General features: G+C 41.7%; 1 protein-coding gene across 3 annotated transcripts in view; it reads left to right on the top strand.

Annotated features, from left to right (window-relative positions):
* The first annotated feature begins 2,899 nt into the window (after positions 1-2,899).
* Positions 2,900-26,101, top strand: part of CEMIP2 (cell migration inducing hyaluronidase 2) — an 82,196-nt gene continuing 58,994 nt past the window's right edge. The window contains exons 1-2 of one of the 3 annotated variants that reach the window (XM_061425535.1): positions 2,900-3,040; positions 21,578-21,920. In XM_061425535.1, the coding sequence (XP_061281519.1) occupies positions 21,590-21,920 (331 nt within the window). In that variant the 5' untranslated portion in view covers positions 2,900-3,040; positions 21,578-21,589. Of the gene's footprint in view, positions 3,041-3,595; positions 4,140-21,577; positions 21,921-26,101 lie in introns of those variants that run through there. The other 2 variants (XM_061425534.1, XM_061425536.1) reach the window with 2 other exon arrangements.

Below are 26,101 nucleotides of genomic sequence, written 5' to 3'. Positions count from 1 at the left end.
GCTAGCTGCAGGGCCTCAAAGGGAGGTCTGCTGAGCCTGTTGTTGGGTTTACGTTGATGCTCCACTTCTCCCTTTGTTCCATCCTGCTTCCTGTTCCACCCTCCACAGGTGTCAACCCCATGGGCACTCTTTAATGATCGTCCTGCCACTCTGTCTCAGAGCCTGCTTCCCTGGGGACCCAATCGGTGACAACATCAATTCCATTCTGTTACCCCTCACTTTGTCTCCTTTGTAACGTCCTTTCACATTAGTTTCAAAACCATCCTTTTTTTTTTTTTTTCTGTTTTCTAAGGACCTTTGATTTTTCATATTTCAGATAAATATCCAAGAACAAAAGTTAATAAAATTCTCAAAGGTAGGTTACACAAAGATTTAACCTGCTCCCCCCCCCTTTTTTGTTTTTGTTAATTGAATTTATTTAGAGCAGCATTAGGCTCACAACACAAAGCAGAAAATGCCATGAGTCCCCCTATATCCCTTGCCTTTCTTTCACATGCACAGCCTCCCCTATTGTCAACATCCATTTTCTTTGGTTTTGGCAATATATATAGGTTATAGAGGGGCTTCCCAGGTGACAGTAGTGGTAAAGAACCTGCCTGCAATTGCAGGAGAGATGTAAGAGATGCGGGTTGGCTCCCTGGATCTGGAAGATCCCCTGGAGGAGAGCATGGTAACCCATTTCAGTATTCTTGCCTGGAGAATACCATGGACAAAGGAGTCTGGTGGGCTACAGTCCATAGTGTCGCAAAGAATTGGACACGACTGAGCAACTGAGCGTGCATGCATACATAGGTTATAGAAATATGATCTCTTTAAAACCAAAGCTTTCATTACAATAGTTTATGTAAACTTTTAATAACTATTTTTGATTTTTGAGTTGTTGGCTGACTTTATTCCAATAGGCTCTTGCTGTGTGAACTTGGCAGGCTCCTTAAACTTTGAGTCTCAGTATCTTCATCTCTAGAATTGGGAGGATTATATGAGATGTCCCAACTTTAAACAAAGTGCTCGGCACATAATAAAGATTCAGAGAATGGACATTTTAATGTAAAGTTGGCACTGGGTATATTTGTTCCCTGTGGCTGCTGTAATATATTACTACAAATGTGGGGGCTTAAGACAACAGAAGTTTATTCTCTGAGGCTCCTGGAGGCCAAAAGTCTGAAATCAAGGTGAGAGCAGAACTGCTATCCCTCTGGAGGCTCCAGGGGAGAATCCTTCCTTGTCTCTTCCAGATTCTGGTTACTGCTGGCATTCCTTGACTGCATCACTCCAATCCCCGCCTTCCTGGTCACATTGCCTCTTCCTCTCTGCCTTCCTTTTGTAAGGATACATGTGATTGCAGCTAGGGCTTACCCTGAAAACCCAGAATAATCTTTTTAACTCAGGATCCTTACTGTGTATAGACTCTGTTTCTATATAAGGGGACATTGCTAGGTTCTAGTAATTTAAATCTGATTTTTTTGGCCTACCACACAGGGTGACACAGTTCCTGTCCTGTCTTTTCAAGGCATGGTTCTGGACATTTTACTTTTCAGTTCAGTTCAGTTGCTCAGTCATGTCCGACTCTTTGCGACCCCCATGGACTGCAGCACGCCAGGCTTCCCTGTCCATCACCAACTCCCAGAGTTTACTCAAACTCATGTCTATCAAGTCGGTGATGCTATCCAACCATCTCATCCTCTGTTTTCCCCTACTCCTCCTGCCTTCAATCTTTCCCAGCATCAGGGTCTTTTCAAATGAGTCAGCTCATCGCATTAGGTGGCCAGATTATTGGAGTTTCAGCTTCAGCATCAGTCCTTCCAATGAATATTCAGGACTGATTTCCTTGAGGATGGGCTGGTTGGATCTCCTTGCAGTACAAGGGACTCTCAGAGTCTTCTCCAACACCACAGTTCAAAAGCATCAATTCTTTGGCGCTCAGCTTTCTTTATAGTCCAACTCTCACATCCATGCATACATGACTACTGGAAAAACCATAGACAACTACAATTGTCGTTTGTTCCCCCCAGTTTTTCCTTGGAAACCATCTGCCTTATTTTAAGAACCTTCCTCCCTCTGGTTTCCGTGGTGGCTCAGCTGGTAAAGAATCTTCCTGCAATGTGGGAGACCTGGATTCAGTTCCTGGGTTGGGAAGATCCTCTGGAGAAGGAAATGGCTACCCACTCCAGGGAGTCGGACACGACTGACTGAGCGACTTTCACTTACCCTTTGACAGAAAGGACCGTGGGCATCAAAGTTGGGTGGTTTCTTTAAAGTCTCAGCATTAGACCGTGTTACTATTTTAGAGGCATCTTTCCAAGGTTTTATTTAATTCCAGGATGCCCTCTAGCACTTTTTCTCAAACTTGCACATTCCTGGCACCTCTAATTCAGTAGGTGGTGCTAGGTCCCGGAATCCAAAATTTTCAGTGCCTCTTGGGAATTTTACCAGAAAAAATTTAGAAAGATTAATTCCAACGAAGTTCTGAACCAAAACCCTCGAAATTGGGAATTCCCTTTCCCGCCTTCTGGATGTCACAGTTACATGACTGAGTTTTTATTAAAAGGGCGGAAGGAAAAAAAAGGCAAGCCTGAAAACTGAACGGTCCTATCTGTACAGTATCCACTGAAAGAGTTCCCTAGAGGGAAAACTTCCACTTCCGAATTAAGTGGCGGATGACGACAGCCTGGATTTGGCAGTCCTACTGCTGTCATTAGCCCGGAACCTCGTGGGTCTGACTGATCAAGCGCTGGCCGCGCCCTCAGCGGGAGCCAAGGCTTTCCTCGATGGGAGCAGCCCCAGCTGTTGTGGCCTCAGGGTATCCCAGCCTTGGTATGGGTGTCCATAAGAGAGGTACAGCGTAGTTGGGGTGGGCCAGAGAGTGGTTTTCAGCGCCACTCCCGCAAGCGACAGCCGCTCCTGAGTGGTGCAGGCAAGGGGAGTGGGGGAGACGTAGGTATATTTATACTGAACTGGATGCCGAAGTCACTCTGCCGCCGGAGGAGCTGTCCTGAGTTCTCCCGAAAAGGCTAAGAAACCAGCGCCAGGGATTGGCCAGGTGGGGGCAGCCTTGGTGCAGTGGCGGAGCGCACAGAAAATTTTCGGGAGTTGTGGAAGTCCCTTCGGGGATGCTAGGCGCAGTTTGGCTCAGCCAGGAGCGATGAAGGAGCCTGTCCGGCTCAGCCTTGAGAGGCTGGGCCGCAAAGTCAGGCTCAGCCGGGAGGTGATAGGGGTAAAATGTCCAGGTCAGCCGTGGAGTGATGGGTGGCTAAGTGTCGGGTTCAGCTGGGAGTGTCGGGGTGCCGTTGTCAGGCTCAATGGGGATGTAATGGAGGTGCAGAGTCAAGCTTAGCTGAGACCCAGTGGGGGCTCAGGTTAGGCTTAACCCTGGAGGTGATGCGTGCCTCAGCGGGGGGCGCTGGTTGGGAGGGCTGCACCGGCTACCGGGAGGTCAGGTGCTGTTCCTGGGCGCCGCAGCGAGAGGCGCTAAGTGCTGCTGTCCGCAGCTGGAGCGAAGCTGCAACAGCGGGCGGATCCCTGCGCGGCCACCACCTCCTCCGGCCGCAGGCTCCTCCTCTCCCCCCGCCTTCTTCGTCTAGCCCGCCCGCGCGCCCAATCCGTAGCCCTCGGCACCGCGGAGCCGGGCTGCTTGTCTGGCCGGCGGAGGCTGAGCGCGACTTTAGCGAGCCGCGGCGCCCGCCGACCAGGGACGAGCCCGACTCCCGGGACCCCGCTCTGCCCCCGCGCGGCCGCCCCCTCCCTGTTTTTGCTGGGACGCTCCGGCCGGAGCCACGATTCTCCTCCTCTTCCTCCCGAAGGGGAAGGGACGGCGAAAGCGGAGCGGCTGCACTGGAGAGACAGAGCCGAGGCCCTTGCCTCGGAGGCTCGGGACTGGAGAAGGAGGAGGCGGAGGCGGAGGGAAGTGCGCGTCACTCCCGGGAGGAGAGTGTTTCACCTCCAGGCAGAGGCTGCGGCTGCCAGTTGCGTAAAAGCAGCAGCGGCGGCGGCGGCGGCGGTGGCAGCGGGCTCCGGGGCTGGACGGGCTCCCTGGCCATGGAGGGAAGATCCGGACCCGGGGACGCCAGGAGCTCTGCTCAGTCTCTTTGGACTGCTGTGTAGGCACCTGAATTAGCCAACGCTAAGCGGGGGAGGGGAAGGTAAGAAGCAACTGGGTCACCAGCCCCCTCTCCCTGCCTGGTCTCCCTTGCTCCCCGCTGGGGGCCACTGCGAGGACGCGGACGGTGGTCCTCCGGTCCTTCCTGGCTCCCAATAGTCGCATCTGGGCCTTTCTATTGAAGCGGCAAACATCCTCCCGCCCCCCAACAGCACCCTCCCGCCCTGCCCCCGCGCACCGCCTTTCCCCTCTTTGGATTAGGAGTAACAAGGCTCTCCAGAGTAAGTCCTCTCCATAAGAAAGGGTCTTTGGGAACCGAGTCTTGATTTCTTTTTCTCCCTCTCTCTTTTCATTACTTTTACGGGGAAGGAAACAATGGACCTTTGAAAGTCGGTGGGAACAGCCTTAAACTTTTTGGAAAGGGCTGGATTGGGGGAATAAACCCCACAGGAAGCAGACTACAGGGAAAGATTGGTGGAATGTGCATTGCAGACTTTCGGCTTCAGTGCGCGCGCGCGTACGCGTTTGGGGTGATCTTTGTCTCTATTCCGCTGGGTTGGTTCCCACCCCCGTTGTCCCCCACCCCAGTTTCTGTTAGTTAAGGTGGGGCGATTCTTTAAGATCTCGTGCAGCTTTCTTTAGAGCTGGGGAAAGGCTTAGCACTGGATCCTCCACTTCTAGCTTTCCAGTGCAAAGTTGGGAGGTCTTGGCAAAAGAAGGGGATCTGGTTCTGCGAGGACCCCTGAGTGCTGCAGTTAATGCTGATTGCTGCACTCCTTGCAATAAAACTAAGGCTCTGACGTCCCTGGATGCTCTTTGCTGAGGGTTGATTTGTGTCACCAGATTTCCCGTGGAGCGGAAGCCACTCACTTAAATTCTCCGCATTAGGTTAGGAAAACAGACTTTGATATATGTCTCCTTTCATCAGCACTAGGGGTTACGAATAGAGTGCTTCGTAATTTTAAGAACTTTCATTCTGCACAGGAGCCACTCACTGGTTTGTATTCACTCCCCTTCTTTAAGTGTGATTGTGATGCGATATTGCATAATTTCATGTGTTGAGAGTGTGCAGATGCTACCTTCTGTAGCTCTTCCCAGAACAAAGTGAGAATGATTCAGAGGAAGGGGGATGAAGGGAAGTTTCACCTGAGCTGAAGGAGGACTGAATCCTCAAAACAGCCTGCTTACCTGTTGGAAACATCTCTGTTTTAAAAACCAGTACCTTTAAAATGTTAGCCTTATGGTTCTTTGGTTGGCTAGAATGAAGCTATTAATGTTTGTTTGACCCTTGAAGGAAGCTTGCTATTTTCAGAATTGGTCGGGCATCACACTTTGGTTGTGTCTTTGATTAGCTACTCAAAGTTCCAAAAGAATTTGCATTTCTGGGTGAAATAGAAGATAGTGCATTTCTTCTGCTTAGTATGGGCTTCGCTTAGTAAGGGCTTATCTTCATGAACTGTATAGTCCATGGGGTCGCAAACAGTCGGACACAACACTCACTCACTCACTTTTGTAGTAAAGGTTGGGTAGCGCCTTCTGGTGCTTTATCCTAAAATCACACCTCTCAACTCTACAGGATGAGTGTGTGTGTGTGTAACTTAAAGTCTTGTAGTTTTTTCAGTTCAGTCCACTTGATGCTGTTTTACCTTAATGTGTTGAGAGGCCCAGAAAAGTAATGTTAAAAGTGAGTTCTGAGTCACCACCTCATTAACAGTCACAGACTCATTAACAGTCTGTGAATGAGCAAGCAGGCTGAGGACTGGGCACTGTGTACGTGGACAGGAGATTTGAATCAATAAATTCTTACATGGTACTTGTTTAGATTTCCTTTGTCACAGCTAATTGTCTGAGTAAAGTCTCTTTTCTTGATCTGGCTGGTAACCAACCCTTCAAATTTTCAAAAGTCTCAGATTTCACAACAGGAAACCAGAATGGGACAACACCTTATTCATGTTCCAATAGACATAATCAAGCCTGTTCTCAGCTATGTTTGAAATGAAAAGGAAACAAAGCAAGAGAGTGAGGTAGGCTTGTGGGCAATTTCTGAAGTTGAAAAGTTACTACTTATTAGCTAGGTGCCTCTGGGCAGGTTTCTGCAATTGAGAATGATGAACCAGATGTCGGGTAAGAAAACTTAAATTTTCATTATCAAATTAACAGTTTTAGACTCACAGGAGATGCTGTATGTATGTAAATGCATATATGTAAAGTGCTGTAAAATACTTATAAGTATTGCATCATCCTCCATCCACCCACCCACCATCCCTTCAGCTAACAACTGTTAACCACCTATTGTGTGTCAGGCTGTCTGGAAGCAATCTGATTGCCCACTGTCTTGGTGGAGTGTTCTTTTTGGTAGAGAGAGGGAGTTAGATGAAATGGTTGAAATTTGAGAGGTCACGAGGAGCAAAGATAGTCTGTGGTGGCCTCCATCTATAAAGAAAGATAAAACAATCTCTGCTGTTGAAGAAATGAGTCTATTCAGGGGCAAAAGGAAGTGAACAATTAGAAGGCCCAGTAAGTGGAGAATTATGCATAGAATGCTTTAGGAACCCAGAGGAGGATCCAAACGGGAATGCGAGGGGGAAGCAATTTAGTGAAAAAATAAAATTTGCCAAATCAGACAAAATAGTAGGGGCTGGAAACTGATGTTAGAGTACCATTTTGAAATATAAAGATTGGAGAAGTCAGATTTTAGTTGAAAACAAGGCTCTTACAGTTAACCATTTGTTTATTGGGCAAGTCCCCTGATTCTTCACATAATTGTTTCTTCATCTGTAAAATGACTTTATGGAATTCTTTGAGGATTAACTTTGATTTAATTTGCTATATATATGATCCCTGGTGGCGCTCAGACGGTAAAGCGTCTGCCTACAACGCGGGAGACCGGGGTTCGATCCCTGGGTCGGGAAGATCCCCTGGAGAAGGAAATGGCAACCCACTCCAGTACTCTTGCCTGGAAAATCCAATGGACGGAGAATCCTGGTAGACTACAATTCATGGGGTCGCAAAGAGTCGGAGACGACTGAGCGACTTTACTTACTTACCATATAAGCTAGTGCTGTTTGGTACTCTCAAAATATGTTCTTTTTTTTAACAGCTGTAAATAGATACAGTTTATATCTTAGTGTAATTGGTCTCAGTCACAGATGTCTATTTTATTGGCCCTTTCCTGAGGGATCTGAATCCCATCTTGAGTGTAAGTCTTCAGCTGTTGTCATATGGTGAAGCTCACTGTTCCCACCATCTTCATCTCAGCCATAGGAAATCTTTTCATTGCGTTTGGGTTGTGAACGCTAATTAGAAGTAAAGGCTGTCTAGTACAGTACATCAGATGAGAGGGGCTTGTCTGGGTGTGTACTGTAACTTCCGTGCTCTCCTCCCTGCCTCCCAAGCCAGGCTTGTTTTTCTCCTTTTCTTGATCCTAACAAAAAGCTGTGCATCTGTGTTTCTGAGACCATGAAAATCACCCTTAATAGTTTTCTCCATTTGTAAAGAGGTATAATTTTCAACTACCCTGTTAAAGACTGTGCTCTCAATAGCAACAGCTGCTGTCTAGGTGAAACTTGAATCTGTAAACAGTACTTGCTTTAATATATGTGCCTTAATTCTCCACTTGAAATAGACTTAAGCTCATCTGACATTTTAATAAATTGCCTTTGATAGAAATCCATACTCAGCTATTTAAAACTGCCATGTTACATGTGACTTTTTAGGGGGAAGGGTGGCATGACTATGAATCAGTTCTCAGGACAGTTACATGCTGAGTCTTGACATGCAGTTTAATGGGCTTCAAAAATAATATTAAAATGAGGAAGTTGAGACCCACAGAGGCTAACTAATTAGGTAAGGTCATGTAGTAAATTAATGGCTGAGTGGGGACAAGAACCCCTTTGTCCCTATTTTCAGCCAGCATTTTTTCTTTTTCTCCAATATATTCTATTATGCTCCTGTTTGGTTTTGTTAGAACTTAGTTATTTTAATGTTTTAATAGTGAAATAACTTGGATTTGGGCTTAGGAACCCATTGCACCCAAGTTTAAGGCAGACACTATACCTTCTGTTTCATTTGCGAGAATCTAGATGTGGTATGGTGCACAGAGGGGGTGAAGCTAACTTGTAATAAATTTGTCAAATAAGGAACTAAGTGTAAAAGTATGTTAACTTTACTTGCATTTTCCATAAATAGTATACCAACTTAAAGTATTGTTGAAGTGCACATTTTTAAAAAGAAGCAAGTTCCTGGGAACATTATTCAGCTTTGTGTTTGAATCATATGATAAAAACATGTTAGAAACAGGTTTGCGTGTTCTTTGGTTTTCCCTGTACTTGCTTTGAGAAGACTTTAATGCTGCTTGTTAGAAACTATGTTCAGCAAATGTCTGATTACATTCCTAAGATGTTCAAGGCACTGGCAAGTTGCTGTCAATGATACAAAGATGTATGAGGCATAGGGTCTTTATTAAAATGTCTCTTTACAAAAAGTGAAACAGACTCAAAGCTGTGTATGACCTGAAGCATAGAGTTCCTGTCTCCCAATAAATGAGTCCTTGATCTAGTAGGCAAATCTGCTCTGAAATTATTATTAGACTAATCAGGCTTATAACAAGATATTTCTTTTCATTACACGATGACAAGTGATTAATCTTTTACATTTATCAGTGCTTCATCTTCATTTGGACTATAAATAAAAACTTGGCAGCATTTGATGAGATTTTATATTATGAAAAGTTTGCCTAGGAGAGCTTGTGGTGATCTTAGCTTTGCTGTGCTTACTCGCTCAGTCGTGTCCAACTCTTTGCGACCCCATGGGCTATAGCCCGCCAGGCTCCTTTTGACTTTAACATTGCATTTAGAAGTGTGGCTGGAAGCAACATTGTTGTTGCCTGAAAAGGTTGCAGTTTGATACAATCCATATGGAGCAACCAAGAAAAGAATTGTCCTCATTGACTCTGAGTTTGATGTAAGTATTCAAATATAGGCATATTCTCCACAAACTAGATGTCCTAGTCATGTCTGAATACTAAGTGTCTCTGAAGAATAAAATTATTATTGATTTGGGGGCTCTTGCCTAATTACTGGTTTGTAACTTAAGACTACAAGCCTTCTCTTATCATAATGGTCTCTGTTTATAGTGACTCATTTTCCTGAAGAATAAATGAGCTTTTTTTTTTTTAAACACACATCGAAGTTAGAAAGTTCATTTTAATATTTGAGGGATTGGAAAAATTAAGTGTAGCATAAGGACACATGCCTGATTCCTGTTTCAGAAGGAATGAAAAAAATGAGTCATTAAAAAAAATGTGGCTAAAAAAAAAATCCCCACACATATAACATCGTTTTTGCTTGGAGGATCCCCTGGAGGAGGGCATGGCAAGTCCTCTTGCCTGGAGAATCCCATGGACAGAGGAGCCTGGTGGGCTACAGTCCATGGGGCCGCAAAGAGTCAGACACAACTGAACATACATACATAGGATTTAAAAAATATTATACTTCATTAATGCAAAAGATATGGCTTTAATTGTTTAATAGGTGCTTAGTCATAGCCATCCCCTAACCATCCAATGTCATAGAATGAAGTGCCAGTAATGCTGCTGCTGATGCTGCTGCTAAGTCACTTCAGTCGTGTCCGACTCTGTGCGACCCCATAGACGCCAGCCCGCCAGACTCCGCCATCCCTGGGATTCTCCAGGCAGGAACACTGGAGTGGGTTGCCATTTCCTTCTCCAGTGCATGAAAGTGAAAGGTGAAAGTGAAGTTGCTCAGTTGTGTCCGACTCTTAGTGACCCCATGGTCTGCAGCCTACCAGGCTCCTCTGTCCATGGGATTTTCCAAGCAAGAGTACTGGAGTGGGGTGCCATTGCCTTCTCCGCAGTAATGCTGAGAAGCTAGCAATTTGGTAGGCAGTGGGCTGTGTATGAAGGTATAGGAGAAAAGGCCAAATGAGAGATGAATCATCTTCTCTACATGATTAATGACATCTTTCGATGGATGTTCGTTGCTGTTTTCCCAAGTGCCTGCTGATTTAGACACTGCCCTTAGGATATGGCCACACTTCACAATATATGGTCAGTTCTTGGATAACTTTCCCCAGCTGCCTGGTTGCCATGTCATCTGAGCTTGGGCTTAGCCTTAAAGTATTTCTTCTTGTTCCCGAACTGTGTGTGTGGCATGTGAGCTCATCACTCAGCCCCTGTTTGCCTCCTTCTGCTGGCTGTATTCTGTCCCTGTTCAGCCATGCAGAGTCTAATCTCTGCTCTAGCTCTGAGTAATTGCTTGTTCAGTGGAGGTCCTACCTTTTGACTCTCTGGTACTCTTGAATTTGACGAATGTCAGAGAGACTGTGGAGGAGGTGTAATATGGTCCCTATAGTAGGCCTAGTTTTCACAAGCCCTAGGAGGACAGGGACTGTAATTCCTTTGTATTAATATTTTGGCCAGGAACTCACCTGTGGATGACACCCACCAGGCAGCCTGTCAGAGAATAATGAAAGACCTCATGAGTTTGTTGTTTTCTCCCTATGTTGGTTATTGCTGGACAATGTGTTGTCATTTTAGGGGCAAAATTCAGTGGTAAATTTTATTCACACATACAAAGGAAGGTATTAGTAGTAGTCTGATGGTATACATTTGGGTAAGTGAGTTTGGAATTAAATAAAATCAAGTTATCACCTCTTTAGACACACCAGCCCAGTGTCTTTGCTTCAATGTGTATTATTATTACTTGTTTACCTGTGTTAGCCCCAACCCCCACCTCCAACACTAGACTTTGAGCTCCTTTGCTCCCACCCCCCGACCTCCAACACTAGACTATGAGCTCCTTCACTCCCCACCTCCAACACTAGACTATGAGCTTCTCTAAGGTAGAGATCATGTATATTTTTTGTATTACTGGGTCCTAATCTTCACAAAATCTGTCTCATAAGTGATGCCCAAGCCCGTACACATTCCCTGTTTGAAAAGGCTTTTCTCTTAGATATACTGTGTTAAAAATAGACCATGTTGTATAGGTAAAAAAATTACACATTTGGATTATGGTCCTAGCCCTATCGTTAATAGAAAATTTGCTTTGTTGCTGAATTGAGTAGCCTGGATCTCTTCAGTCTGGTCATCGCATTATTCATCTGGAATATTTCTTAGTTTGAAAGGCATGTCAAAACATACTTGTTACATGCTTCCTACTGACATTGCATTTTGATGTCTGTATATCACTGGATTATAAACTTTTGGTACAGTAATGCTTATTTTTCAAACACATCTGTATTGTCTTTTCTTTTTGTCCCACCTTTCAATGTTCTACCACCACGACTTTCTTGCATTTTTCTTCTGGAAGAGCATCTTAAAGCTTCGTCCCTGCAGCCCACAGGCAGCTCTGCCCTTTGCTGTGATCTTAATTAAATCGGCCTCCCTCAGGTCAGGCTTAGGCTTTGGTTCTTTTTTTCAAAGGCCAGCTGCAAGGCTGATGACATGCCTGCGCCTGCCATTGTGTGCCTCTGCAGGGCCATCCTTCACTGTCAGCAGGTTGGGAGTCTCTCCACAAGAGTGAAGGGGGATGGTCTAAAGACTTGAGAGGGAGAAGAAAAGAGAACAGCTTTTCAGGAGAAAGAATTAAGGAGAAAGAGGAATCTGAGAAATAATAAGCAGAAGAAAGGAAACAGAAGTGAGGAGCGGAGGACTGGTAGGTAAAATGACACTCTCATTCTGTCTTCAATTTTCCAAGTTGAAAAACAGTCATCCTCTAGTTTTATCCTTTAGTTTTTTTTTTTTTTTTTACTGCCAACCAGAGGCCTATGTACTTTGCTTTTTTTTTTAATTTTATTTTTGATTGGGCGAGGAATGTTCGGTATTCCTCACTTGTCACCCTTTCTTCCGCCTTGGTGTGTAAATCTGTATTTTTTGCTCCCTTTGCTTCTCTTTTGTTTCCCGGGATAATTCTCCAGCCTTTTCACTCTATCAGCCATCTTGGCTTTAGGGTCAAGCCTTGCTTTTCATGGATAGACTAACAGATTTGAAAAAAGACAGGATTAATGAGTATATTTGGTGGCAGACAAATCAGACATCTGCCTCCTATGTTTTGCATAAATGAGAGGAGTGAAATAATGAATTAAACTATTTCTTAAAGGGCCACTCAACTTAGCTTTAGAGTGGGAAAGTGTTCACTGGGTTTACTTTGGGCATTAGATAGTATAAATACTCTTTGTTTTGAGAGATTCATATTTTAACAAGAGATTCCAATAGAATTTGCCAAGGATATAGACATGAAATTGTAACTAATGAGCTAATCTAACATCCTTAAGTATAGGCCCCATAAGCATATATTGTTTTCTTGTTTTCCATGTAAGCAAATTCTTGGTATTTGTAGTTAATTTTTCCTTTCCAGGGATTTACTGTTTCTTGACTACAGTTTTCTAACAAAGAGAGTATAGCTTAAATGAAAAGTAAATTTCTAAACAGGGAAAAAAATGTCTTCTAACTTTAAATAATAATTGTTCCAATGCAAATGCTTGTGGCAAAACATTTTTTAAAGTAAATTTAGTCTTTTTAGGGCTATACATTTGAAATGTATTAAATAGAGAGTTATTTCCTTTTGAGGGGAGAGATGTGAGCAATATAGGATGCCAAAGTAGAAGGCAAGTGTCTTTTGATATTTACATAGTAGGTTAACTTTTGAATATATCATTCATCGTATGTGTCTAAACTGACCAAGTGGAGAAAGAATAGCATTAAAGAGTCTCAGTCCCTTATCCTTTTACTTCATAGGAAGCTATTTATCATTAAGGTTTAGTGCATTCCTCTTCTGCTTCTGAGCATTGATTTGGGTAATTAGCAAAATGAACAGGAACCAGTGCAGGTAAATTAACTGTGCACAGTGTCTTATTTCTTGGGAATGTACCAGGTGATAGTGACTCATCCTGATTTTGAGAGTTGAAGGAAAAAGACAGAAGGGCTGTGGCAAGTGCTGGGCAGGAAGGGAGAATGTGAATGTGACAGAGTGAAGGCTCTTGTTTAGACATCTCAGAGTATTCAGTTCTTTTAGATTCTGCTCACATAAAACCAAGCAGATCTCTGAATGAAAGTGAACTTAATTTTTTCCCACCTTCTGTCTGTTTTCTCTCAAATAGTTGTAGGAATAGACCTAGCATTTATGCTGAATTCCTTCACAGTGTTTGTTGTAGAAAAGGGTATTTTATCTTGTGTGCTCTGATAAGAAACCATGAAATAAAGTGTATTCCGCTAAGCTATGTATAAGAGAATTCCCCCTTCTGAAACTTCCTTTGCTTTGTTCTTTGCATTTGAAAATCTTTATATGAGAATATTGATAGCACTTAAAATTTGACAGTTTGTGAAATTAAAGATCCTAAAAGTCAGCTTTGCTAAGTTTGTTTCTTACTGAATAGTTTTTATATGATTGAGGTATTGAGCTCATTGTTTATCAGTGACATAACCTGAATCTAAAACAAAACTGGATGGAACATCCTACTTTTCCCACGCAGAGCCCAAACCTGAAAATCACCTTGATATTATTATTTTTTGTCCTTTTCCTATAAATAGGAGATTGGAAGTTAGAACTATTAATTGAAAGCTCAAAGCCATTAGAAGATAGTTAAGAATTTTATTAGGTCATGATTCGTTGTTCTTCAGTTGCTCAGTCATGTCCAACTCTCTGCGACCCCATGGACTGCAGGACGCCAGGCCTCCCTGTCCATCACCATCTCCGGGAGTTTGCCCAAGTTCATGTCCATTGCATCGGTGATGCTATCCAGCCATCTCATCCTCTGTCGCCCTATTCTTCTTTTCCAGCATCAGGGTCATTCCCCGTATTACTAGTAATTATAAACAAAATTATCATTTGTTTTCATGATAATTTATGAACACCTCTCTTTCCTGGCGTGTTTACTTTTACTTTTTTCTGTGACTGAGCATACCAGTCAATGTGTTACAAAGACGTACTAAGATATTAATAAAAGGAAAAGTTTCCTTAACCAGGTTTTGGCCAGTTGTACTGAAACTGCTGGAAAGTAGACTCACTTGTAAAACTGACCTTTAGCTTGGATACTGTTTCAAGAGTTATGTACTTGCTCCAAGAAAGATATGCTTGAGGAGATCATGCCAGCTTCTCAACTGTTCCTACAAGCCTGAATTTTCCACTCAAAAATAAGCTTTCATATCAAGTGTAAGCAGGATTTAGGAGAGCTTAAATGAGTCAAAAGTGCTGCATTTTTATTAGGAGTTTAGTATGTTGGGGCTAAGGGCTCCCAAGTGGTGCTAGTGATTAAGAACACACCTGCCAATGCAGGAGACGTAAGAGACTCATGTTTGATCCCTGGGTGGGGAAGATCACTTGGAGGAGGGCATGGCAACCCACTCCAGCATTCTTGTCTGGAGAATTCCATGGAAAGAGGAGCCTGGTGGGCTACAGTTCATAAGGCTGCCCAGAGTCAGACCCGACTGAAGCGACTTGGCACACATGGACATGTGATGGGGCCAGTATGTGTGGCATAGCAGTGGGCTTTGGGACTCCCTCAGCATTGGCTTGGAGGGGCTGGATGATTTTGCTGACTATGGGGCAACCGTACTTAACCACTGAGTGATGAGCACTTGTGGTAGGCAATTGGTCTTCTGTATTAACAGCTCAGCAGTAGAAAGAAAATGAAAACTCAACCTTTTTAAAGAAGGAATTTTCAATTAAATTGCTGCTATCTCTGTATTGAGAAGACGTTTCCTCTGATAAAAGCTTACTTGCTGTCAGCCTAACAATATAAAGTGAAATGGAACATTTCCTTTTTCCTAAGTACCTACTGCATTTTATAGTGTGTGGTTAAAACTTACAAAATATTGTGAAAGGTTGAGCTTGTCTAGATAGTTGGCTGCTCTTTATCTTTAGAATTCCCATTTGCATTTGTTAATAATACCTTTTAGTCACCCACTGGGTTGCATATTAGGGTTACATTTTATAAAAATTAATGTGCTGGCTTTTTTGCTTGAAATGTTCTCAGCTTTCTTCAAATTAGGGCAACTAATACAGAGATTAGACAGATTTCCCAGAGCTTCAGGGATGTTGAAAAAGGAGTCAATGGGAAATTCCAATCTGTGTGTGTGTGTGTGTATGAGAGAGAGAGAAAGAGAGAGAGGAAAACTTTTTAAGTTCTAAGTTCAGTAAGCACTTAACTGAGTTCCTGCTGTGTGTAAGTTCCCATGAGAATGCCAAGAAAAGTAAGATGTTGTACCTGCTCTTATGGGGCTTCTGGTCAACTGCAGGAGAGTGATATGTACTTACATCAATTGAAACATAAGATAAAAGCAAGGTGATTCAGTAAGAGTTTTAAACAGAGTACAGGGAAGAACAAGCAGGGAGCTTATTGTGGAATCCTGAGAAGGTGTCATGGATGAAATAGCACAATGTTTGAAAATTTTATAGGGGGATATTTCAATTTTCTTAACATCATGCACCTTTTTAATAAATCATATAAACCCAAAACTATGATCTCCTAGACCGGGAGGCCTGGCATGCTGCAATTCATGGGGTCGCAAAGAGTTGGACATGACTGAGTGACTGAACTGAACTGAACTGAATGTTATTGAAATTTCAAAATTAATTACTTTCTGAGATTATTTTAATTTATACTAAATAAATTAGTTGAATTCTCTTACCAACTGCATAAGCCCCTCCTGCAGTTTCTGTTTGAGGGTATACTCTTTTTGTACAAGAAAAGAATTTTATTTTAAATAACAGCAAATTTTTAAGATTGTGTGTGTGTGTGTGTGTGTGTGTGTGTGAGGACAACCGAGAATTTGACAGAAGTACTAGGTTTTAAAATACTTCCCTTTTTTCTCAGCATTTACAGATCTTTAGGTTGATATGATTTTTTCATATTTTTAATAATTTCTTTCATTATCTACTTTAAATTTTGCCTAAATCCCCTGTGCAGATTTTTAATTGCATGATTTTATTTTTAATTAAGTACTACCAAGCTTTTTGGGCTACTAAGTTTTTTAATCATCCAGGAAATAAATACTCACGAGATAATTCTTCCAAGGAACATCCAAATACCAAAAGTTATGCTTCAGAACCTTTTTAAAGTGTATTTCCAAATTTGATATGAATGACTTGGATTATTGTTCATTATGGATTTTCTGCATTTAGAGGTTTAACACAGTCTGTAATAACTCTTAAAATCTTGGTGTGTTCCTTCTGTATTCTGTGCGCTTTCCACTAGAAATACAGTCCTTTTAAAAATGACAGGTGATATAAACAAATGAACAGTGTATTAAGTAGAAACTTCAGGCTGTAGTAAAAATTTTAAAGTGACACCTAATGCTCACCTTGAGTAAAGCGTGAAAGACTGGGGGAAACTCTTCATCCTCTTTCCTCTATTAGGTCTCTGTTTTGGGGACATCAGACTCAAACTAATGCAACCAAAGGTAACAACCTTTCGGATTGAACAGCCTGAGTACCTCTCACAGTATTTTACAGTATTTCCTTGGTCAATTTCACTCTTCCTTCAAGCAAGGGATTTAAAAATTGGATTTAGGACTCTATATATAATAGTGTTTAAAATTTTATACTGTTTCACTTGTGCAAATACTCTTAAAATAAATACTTGGGATAATTTTTAAAAGTAAATAAATAAAATTGATTTTAGGAATTGCATTTCTTGGGGATGCTGTATATCTTTTGTCTTTTCACCCATAGTTCTACCACAATTCTCTAATGACAGCAAGAGCTCACAATTATTTATTGAATGAGTGAAATGTCATTTTTTCCCATGAATTATTGAAATCTATAACTAGCAATTTATATATTTTAAAGTAATTAATTTATAATACCAATCCTAAACTAAACTCGTAAATGTAAAGTGAAATCCTAAAGCAATGTATTTGTCTTATATATTGTAAAATCATAATAGAGATTATAATCTGCATATAATATTATTTTCTTGTAAATTTACTCTTAAATATAGTTGCAATAATTTATAATTTAGGAAAATAATGATTGTATTTATTACTATGTATTTTCATGTTTTTCAGTAAAATAGAGCTAATGGGCTCAGAATATATAGAAAAAATATATATTGTTTTGGAGGAGATTTATAGGGAAAACACATCATGATTATTTCTGATTTATTGATCGTGTCAGTTTGTGATAACACCATGTGAAATTTCATGTTAGGATACCATTTTGTGAATGTGAAGACAAAATTTTTTCCAAGTGGGATGGTGATTTCATTGAGCCTCTCAGTGCCTTTTTTGTTGTTGTTGTGGGTACATCTGGAGACATTATCTCCCACAAAAGGGGCCTCCAGCCTGTTAAGTAATAACAGCCTTTCTCACCCTGAAACAATAAAGTTTCAGATGATTGCAGCTTCAAATAAAAGAGTCCCACTCTCTTTCAGAGGAGATTATAGTCTGATTCCCCTCTCACCCTGGTGAGCCTGGCACTCAAGAATATCTAGTTTAGTCCTTTCTTTGTTAATGGATGATCATAAAGGGGTCTTTGTCATACTTTCTCATTTGTTCCAGCAGGATGTATCCATTATTTTGTTCTGCTGCTTGGCACATGCAGCAGTTTCTTCAATAGCACCTTGAATCATGTTGTTTTCCCTTTGTTATGGAGCTTAAGCTTCGTCTAAATAATTACTTTTGTTCAGAAATCAAACTCCACAAACCAAGTGCTTTTGACAGACACACTGACTCTCAGAATGTTCTTTGCCCCATGTAAAATCAGCATCAATTCCTGATTAGATTCCCTTTCTGTCCCCATTAATTTCCAGGTCGTTTGGGTCCTGGGAACACTTATTTGTGGCTTCTTTAATTGGTCACATTTTGTGTTTAGTGGATTTGCTGTAGTTTAGAGCAGTTTAGAGGTACCCTTTTTTGTTGTTTTGGCAGGGGATGAGGGGGATTAATTGTAAGATTGTAATTGAATGAAGTCAGGTGACTCTGAGATGCTACAGTTGTTAAGGAGGGGAAGTAGTGAACATCATGTTTCTTATTTATCCACAGCTGTTGCAGTAAGAACATTAAATGACAAGGCTTCTTTCGCTTTTTCCCCCTCCCTCCCTTCTTCCATTCTTTCTCTTTTTCTCCCTCCTGGCCCCCTTCTGTTTCATTTGACAAAATTGGAGTCAGGTTTCATTTAAAACTTATTCTTTTATTCAAAAACTAAATGCTTAATATAAAGAATATAGAAAGTAAAAAGGACTGCCTTTTTGCGTTTGTGTCAGGTTCTCTTAGATTAGAAAGAATTATATATAGTCTGGTAGACTTCTGCATGAAGAAGTTCTGAGAATACTAAAGTGCCCTTTCAGACTCAACACAGTTCTGGTTATACCCTTGCAGAATGGATTCTTTGAAATTACTGTCTCTCAAGTGTTTTGGAAGACACCTTAGTGTAATTGTTAGTCAACATTCTTAGGTTCAAGTCCTGGTTCTCTGTAAACTAGCTAATTAACTTTTCTAGTCCTCAGTTTCTGGTGTGTAAAATGGGGATAATTGCACCTATTCATAGATTTGTTGTATTAAATGTGTTAGGTGAGTTAACACATGTAAGGTGTTTAGAACAGGACCAGGTAGGAAGTGCTCTAGCAATGTTCAGTTCAATTCAGTTCAGTCGCTCAGTTGTGTCTGACTCTTTGTGACCCCATGAATCACAGCACGCCAGGCCTCCCTGTCCATCACCAACTCCCGGAGTTCACTATTTTTTAAAACCATCTTAAACATGATATTTGAATGCCTGCTATTTTTTAAAACAAAATTTCAGTATTTAAAAAGTATTTAAAAATTTAAAAAGAAATTTAAAAAATTTCAGTATTTAAAAAGTATTTAAAAAGACTTTCTCATTAAGTGAATTCACAGGCTATTAAGTGATAGCATGGTTAAAAATAAGTTATATTACCAAGATAACAACAAGGGTGTGATCACTCACCTAAAGCCAGACATCCTGCAGTGTGAAGTCAAGTAGGCCTTAGGAAGTATCACTATGAACAAAACTAGTGGAGGTGATGGAATTCCAGCAGAGCTACTTCAAATCCTAAAAGATGATGCTGTTAAAGTGCTGCACTCAATTGGCCAGCAAATTTGGAAAACTCAGCAGTAGCCACAGGACTGGAAAAGGTCAGTTTTCATTCCATTCTCAAAGAAAGACAATGCCAAAGAATGCTCAAACTACCGCACAGTTGCACTCATCTCACACACTAGGAAAATAATGCTCAAAATTCTCCAAGCCAGGCTTCAACAGTACGTGAATCGTGAACTTCCAAATATCCAAGCTGGATTTAGAAAAGGCAGGGGAACCGGAGATCACATTGCCAACATCCACTGGATCATAGAAAAAGCAAGAGGATTCCAGAAAAACATCTATTTCTGCTTTATTGACTATGCCAAAGCCTTTGACTATGTGGATCACAACAAACTATGGAAAATTCTGAAAGAGATGGGAATACCAGACCACATTACTTGCCTCCTGAGAAATGTGTATGCAGGTCAAGAAGCAATAGTTAGAATGGAAAATGGAACAACGACTGGTTCCAAACTGGGAAAGGAATATGTCAAGGCTGTATAGTATCACCCTGCTTATTTAACTTCTATGCAATGGCACCCCACTCCAGGACTCTTGCCTGGAAAATCCCATGGATGGAGGAGCCTGGTAGGCTGCAGTCCATGGGGTCGCGAAGAGTCGGACACAACTGAGCGACTTCATTTTCACTTTTCACTTTCATGCATTGGAGAAGGAAATGGCAAGCCACTCCAGTATTCTTAGCTGGAGAATCCCAGGGATGGGGGAGCCTGGTAGCTGCCGTCTATGGGGTCGCACAGAGTTGGACACGACTGAAGCAGCAGCAGCATGCAGAGTATATTATGCAAAATGCCGGGCTAGATGAAGCACAAGCTGGAATCAAGATTGCAGAGAGAAATATCAATAACCTCAGATATGCAGATGACAGCACCCTTATGGCAGAAAGTGAAGAGGAACTAAACAGCCTCTCAATAAAGGTAAAAGAAGAAAGTGAAAAAGCTGACTTAAAACTCAACATTAAGGAAGATCATGGCATCCAGTCCCATCACTTCATGGCAAATAGATGGGGAAACAATAGAAACAGTGACAGACTTTATTATGGGGGGCTCCAAAATCACTGCAGATGGTGACTATAGCCATGACATTAAAAGACGCTTGCTCTTTGGAAGAAAAGTTATGACCAACCTAGAAAGTGTATTAAAAAGCAGAGACATTACTTTGCCAACAGATGTCCATCTGGTCAAAGCTTTGGTTTTTCCAGTAGTCATGTATGGATGTGAGAGCTGGACCATAAAGAAAGCTGAGCAGAGAAGAATTGATGCTCTTCAACTGTGGTTTTGGAGAAGACTCTTGAGAGTCCCTTGGACTGCAAGGAGATCCAACCAGTCCTTCCTAAAGGAAATCAGTCCTGAATATTTATTAAAAGGACTGATGCTGAAGCTGAAACTCCATTACTATGGCCACCTGATGAGAAGAACTGACTCATTTGAAAAGACCCTGATGTTGGGAAAGATTGAAGGCAGGAGGAGAACGGGATGACAGAGGATGAGATGGTTGGATGGCATCACTGACTCAATGGACATGAGTTTGAGCAAGCTCCATCCAGGAGTTGGTGATGGACAAGGAGGCCTAGTGTGCTGCAGTCCATGGCGTTGCAAAGAATTAGACACCACTGAGTGACTGAACTGAACTGAACTGAAACATGTATGCTTGCCTGTTGGAACCTGTGGTTCCACCTTGTGGTCCTTTGACAGATGGACTTTAACTTCCATTTGAAGAGCTTTACAGTAATTATACTCAAGGGTGAACACCTGATTCAGTGTCACCAAGGTACATTTTAAAAATATAAACTCCAGGGCCCACTTTCCACCCACTGAGCCAGAATCAGTGGGGTGGAGAGCCTAGGAATATACTTCTTTAACAAGCTTCCCTTGTGAATCTTATGCACAGTTGAGAAAAGCTGCCCTAGAACAGTGGTTTTCAACCAAGATGCCCATTAGAAAATCTGTGTCATTTAAAAGCTATGGTGGCTTGCCTCCTGACAATATTTGGGGTGTGGCATTGGGCATTAACATTATCAGGTGATTATAGCGTGTAGAGTGGAGAAGCAGTGGTGTTAGAAGTAGATCACTGAAGGTGATTGTTGACATAGTTTAATATATCAGGATGTAAGCTGACTTGATATTTTCAAAAAAGTCATTACAGTGGTGACTGGGGAGAAGGAGGGAGATGTTTTTGCTTCATGGGTACAGAGTTTCTGTTTGGGATGATGAAAATGCCCTGGAAATGGATGATTGTGATGGTTGTACAACATTGTGAATGTGCTTAATGCCGCTGGATTATACATTTATAAATGGTTAAAATGCTAAGTTTCATGTTATATATATTTTACCACACTAAAAACAAAGGCATTACAGTTCTCACATTTCTGAGCCTAAATTTTTTTTTTTTCTGTTTCTTTTCACAGTGACAGTGTATCATGCATGCCACTAATTCCAGGGGACACTCCCCTGCTTTCCTGCAACCTCAGAATGGAAACAGCCATCATTCATCTGGCTATGTTCCAGGGAAGGTTGTCCCACTGCGTCCCCCTCCTCCTCCAAAGAGCCAAGCTTCAGCCAAATTTACCTCCATCCGACAGGAAGCCCAGGCCAGCTTTGGTTTTTCATCTGAGGAACAGCAAGTCGAGAGAGAGCGCCGAAAGCAGAAGAGGCACAAAAATACTTTCATTTGCTTTGCTATTACTAGTTTTTCATTTTTTGTTGCACTTGCAGTCATTTTAGGAATATCCTCAAAATATGCTCCAGATGGTGAGTGCATATAGGAGAAGAAAGAAGGGAAGGAAATAGAATAAACTCTGAAAAATCTTTTGTTATCTTAACTTGGCTCTAGCTAACTTATATATAACTAGGTAATAGGAGCTATAACTTCTTATGAATGAGAGCAATTGTTAAAGGAATCCATTGAAAATGATAAAAAGATTGCTCTTCCTTTCCATTTTGCCACTTTGCCCCAGGGCTCAAGACCTTCTTGGAACATTTCTTTTCAAAACAGTAATATTAAGAGTCTTTACTGAAATCTTGTGGTGGCACAATTTCATCTTTTGTAGTAAATTTTCAGATTGCCACAAGTTTTTAGTAATAAGAATTACTAAAAGGGAAAGTGAAGTTGCTCAGTCGTGTCCGACTCTTTGCAATCCCATGGACACCAGGCTACTCAGTCCATGGGATTTTCTAGGCAAGAGTACTGGAGTGGGTTGCCATTTCCTTCTCCAGGGAACTTCCCGACCCAGGGATCGAAGTCAGGTCTCCCACATTGTAGACAGACGCTTTACCGTCTGAGCTACCAGGGAAGTCTTAAGAATTACTAAATGCAGCGATAAAGTACATTTAATTGGGGAAAAAAAGTGAAAGCGATAGGATTTGTGTTCTGCCATTTGAAACCAGTTGAGGGGACAGTTCCAAAAGAGAAGCTCCCAGTATTTTTTGAGGAATAACGTGTATCCTTAAAGGAAAATATCCATTAGTAGGTATAAGTTCTGATACACTTGGCTTCATAGTTAAACTTCATTTAGGAAGATTTTAATTTCTTAAATGGTTTTTGCTTTTTGAGTTGGTAACATAGCAGTACTTTGAATGATATTGTCAGTCAGTCTCAATATTGTGTTGCTAAAATGTGTGTGTGCTTAGTCGTGCCTGACTCTTTACAACCCTTTGGACTGTAGCCCACCAGGCTTCTCTGTCCATGAGATTTCCCAGGCAAGAATAATGGAGTGGGTTGACATTTCCTCCTTCAGGGATCTTCCCAACCCAGGGATCAAACCTACATCTCCAACGTCTCCTTCATTGGCAGGCAAATTATTTGCCTCTGAGCCACCTGGGAAACCCCAGTAGCAATAAAGACTGGCCTTATAATACATCCCATCCATCTCTAAAAACCAAAGGGCTCAAAGCTGTGGAGAAAGCAGACTAGGCCACCAGGATTAGCACCATATTGGTCTGCATTTTTTAATCGTCTACAACAGATTTTTGTTGAATTCAGTTCAGTTCAGTCGCTCAGTCGTGTCTGACTCTTTGTGATCCCATGAATCGCAGCACACCAGGCCTTCCTGTCCATCACCAACTCCCGGAGTTTACTCAAACTCACGTCTATCAAGTCAGTGATGCCATCCAGCCATCTCATCCTCTGTCGTCCCCTTCTCCTCCTGCCCCCAATCCCTCCCAGCATCAGAGTCTTTTCCAGTGAGTCAACTCTTCACATGAGGTGGCCAAACTATTGGAGTTTCAGCTTTAGCATCAGTCCTTCTGATGAACACTCAGGACTGATCTCCTTTAAAATGGACTGGTTGGATCTCCTTGCAGTCCAAGGGACTCTCAAGATTCTTCTCCAACACCACAGTTCAAAAGCATCAATTCTTCGGTGCTCAGCTTTCTTCACAGTCCAACTCTCACATCCATACGTGACCACTGGAAAAACCATAGCCTTGACTAGACGGACCTTTGTTGGCAAAGTAATGTCTCTGCTTTTGAATATGGTATCTGGGTTGGTCGTAACTTTCCTTCCAAAGAGTAAACGTCTTTTAATTTTCATGGCTGCAGTCACCATCTGCAGTGGTTTTGGAGCCCAGAAAAATAAAGTCTGACACTGTTTCTACTGTTTCCCCATCTATTTCCCATGAAGTGATGGGACCAGATGCCATGATCTTAGTTTTCTGAATGTTGAGTTTTAAGCCAACTTTTTCACTCTCCTCTTTCACCTTCATCAAGAGGCTTTTTAGTTCCTCTTTACTTTCTGCCATAAGGGTGGTGTCATCTGCATATGTGAGGTTATTGATATTTCTCCCAGCAATCTTGATTCCAGCTTGTGCTTCTTCCAGCCCAGCGTTTCTCATGAGGTACTCTGCATAGAAGTTAAATAAGCAGGGTGACAATATACAGCCTTGACGTTCTCCTTTTCCTATTTGGAACCAGTCTGTTGTTCCATGTCCAGTTCTAACTGTTGCTTCCTGACCTGCATATAGGTTTCTCAAGAGGCAGGTCAGGTGGTCTTGTATTCCCATCTCTTGAAGAATTTTCCACAGTTTCTTGTGATCCACACAGTCAAAGGCTTTGGCATAGTCAATAAAGCAGAAATAGATATTTTTCTGGAACTCTCTTGCTTTTTGCATGATCCAGCGGATGTTGGCAATTTGATCTCTGTTTCCTCTGCCTTTTCTAAAACCAGCTTGAACATCTGGAAGTTCACAGTTCACGTATTGCTGAAGCCTGGCTTGGAGAATTTTGCGCATTACTTTACTAGCGTGTGAGATGAGTGCAATTGTGTGGTAGTTTGAGCATTCTTTGGCATTGTCTTTCTTTGGGATTGGAATGAAAACTGACCTTTTCCAATCCTGTGGCCTGTGCTGAATTTTCCAAATTTGCTGGCATATTGAGTACAGCACTTTCACAGCATCATCTTTAAGGATTTGGAATAGCTCAACTGGAATTCCATCACCTCCGCTAACTTTGTTCATAGCGATGCTTTCTAAGGCCCACTTGACTTCACACTCCAGGACGTCTGGCTCTAGGTGAATTAGTGCCTTCTTAAATGGATATAACATTTGAGAAAAATGGCAATCCACTCCAGTACTATTGCCTGGAAAATCCCATGGACCGAGGAGCTTGGTAGCTATAGTCCCTGGGGTCACAAACAGTTGGACACGACTGAGCGACTTCACTTTCCTTTACTTTCCTTTACTGGTTATAGGCTTCTCTGGAATGAATCAGATGGTAAAGAATCTGCTTGCTATGCAGGAGACCTGGGTTTGATCCCTGGGTTGAGAAGATCCCCTGGAGAAGTGAATGGCTACCCACTCCAGTATTCTTGCCTGGAGAATTCCATGGACAGAGGATCTTGGTGGGATAGAGTCCATGGGGTTGCAAAGAGTTGAACATTACTGAGTCACTAGTACACTTTGACTTACTGGTTATAAGACTTTAGAAACATTAGTCTATTTAGTTTTCATGGGTGATTTAAGGGTCTTAAAGACTTTAAGGTTTAGGGGGAGATAATGTCAATACTTGTGAAAAAGTATACCTGAAGTAAGAGAGATGTTCATTTGACTTTTTATTTTTTTAATGTATATGTGTTTTTTTTTTTTTTTTTGAGTGTAGTTGCTTTATAATGTGTTAGTTATTAGTTGCTGCTATACAGCAAAGTGAATCAGCCATGTGTATACATGTATTCCCCTCTTCCTTGGATTTCCTTCCCATTTAGGTCACCATAGAGCATTAAGTAGAGTTCCTTTTGCTATACAGTTGGTTCTCATTAATTATCTATTTTATACACTGTAATGTATGTATGTCAATCCCAGTCTCCCAGTCCATCCCACCCTACCTTGCTGCCTTGATATGTCTCTTATTTCTGCTTTGCAAATAAGTTCCTCTATGCCATTTTTTCTAGATTCTATGTTTTGTGTTAATATAAAATATTTGTTTTTCTCTTTCTGACTTATACTTCATTCAGTATGATAGAGTGATGTTGAGGTGTCTCTCAACATCTTTGTTGGCCAAGCCAGTGGACCACATAAAGAACTTGCAACATTGCTTTTCATTGCACATACCATTGACTTCTTTCCTCTTTTCTCCAGAGAAATAACTATGTTCACTGCTGTTGATTCATTCTTTCCAAGCAATCTGCAGTAAATGGATGCTAGATTATGGAAAATCAGAGCTAAAATCTGTGGCTTTAATTGACATTTTCATATTCCAGCTAAGACAGTGAATTGGTGATGTGGTTCCTTGACTCAACATTTTTTAGTTTCACATTTTGGCAGCATAAGGGCAGAATATCAGTGGAAAGATCTGGTGCTGAAATATTTCAGAATCAGCCCTACTGTGGTTACTGCTGTTACATAACTTTAATAATGGATCCCACTATTCAATAAGTGGGTAGCCAAGAAGGTGGGGCTGGCTAAGCTATTTTTTGATGCTTTCTGCAGACTACATGTTTT

The sequence above is a fragment of the Bos javanicus genome, chromosome 8, assembly GCF_032452875.1.
Source record: "Bos javanicus breed banteng chromosome 8, ARS-OSU_banteng_1.0, whole genome shotgun sequence".
NCBI classification, from domain to species: domain Eukaryota; kingdom Metazoa; phylum Chordata; class Mammalia; order Artiodactyla; family Bovidae; genus Bos; species Bos javanicus.
Note: the sequence above shows the minus strand (reverse complement) of the source record. Positions and strands in the feature narration are given on the sequence as shown.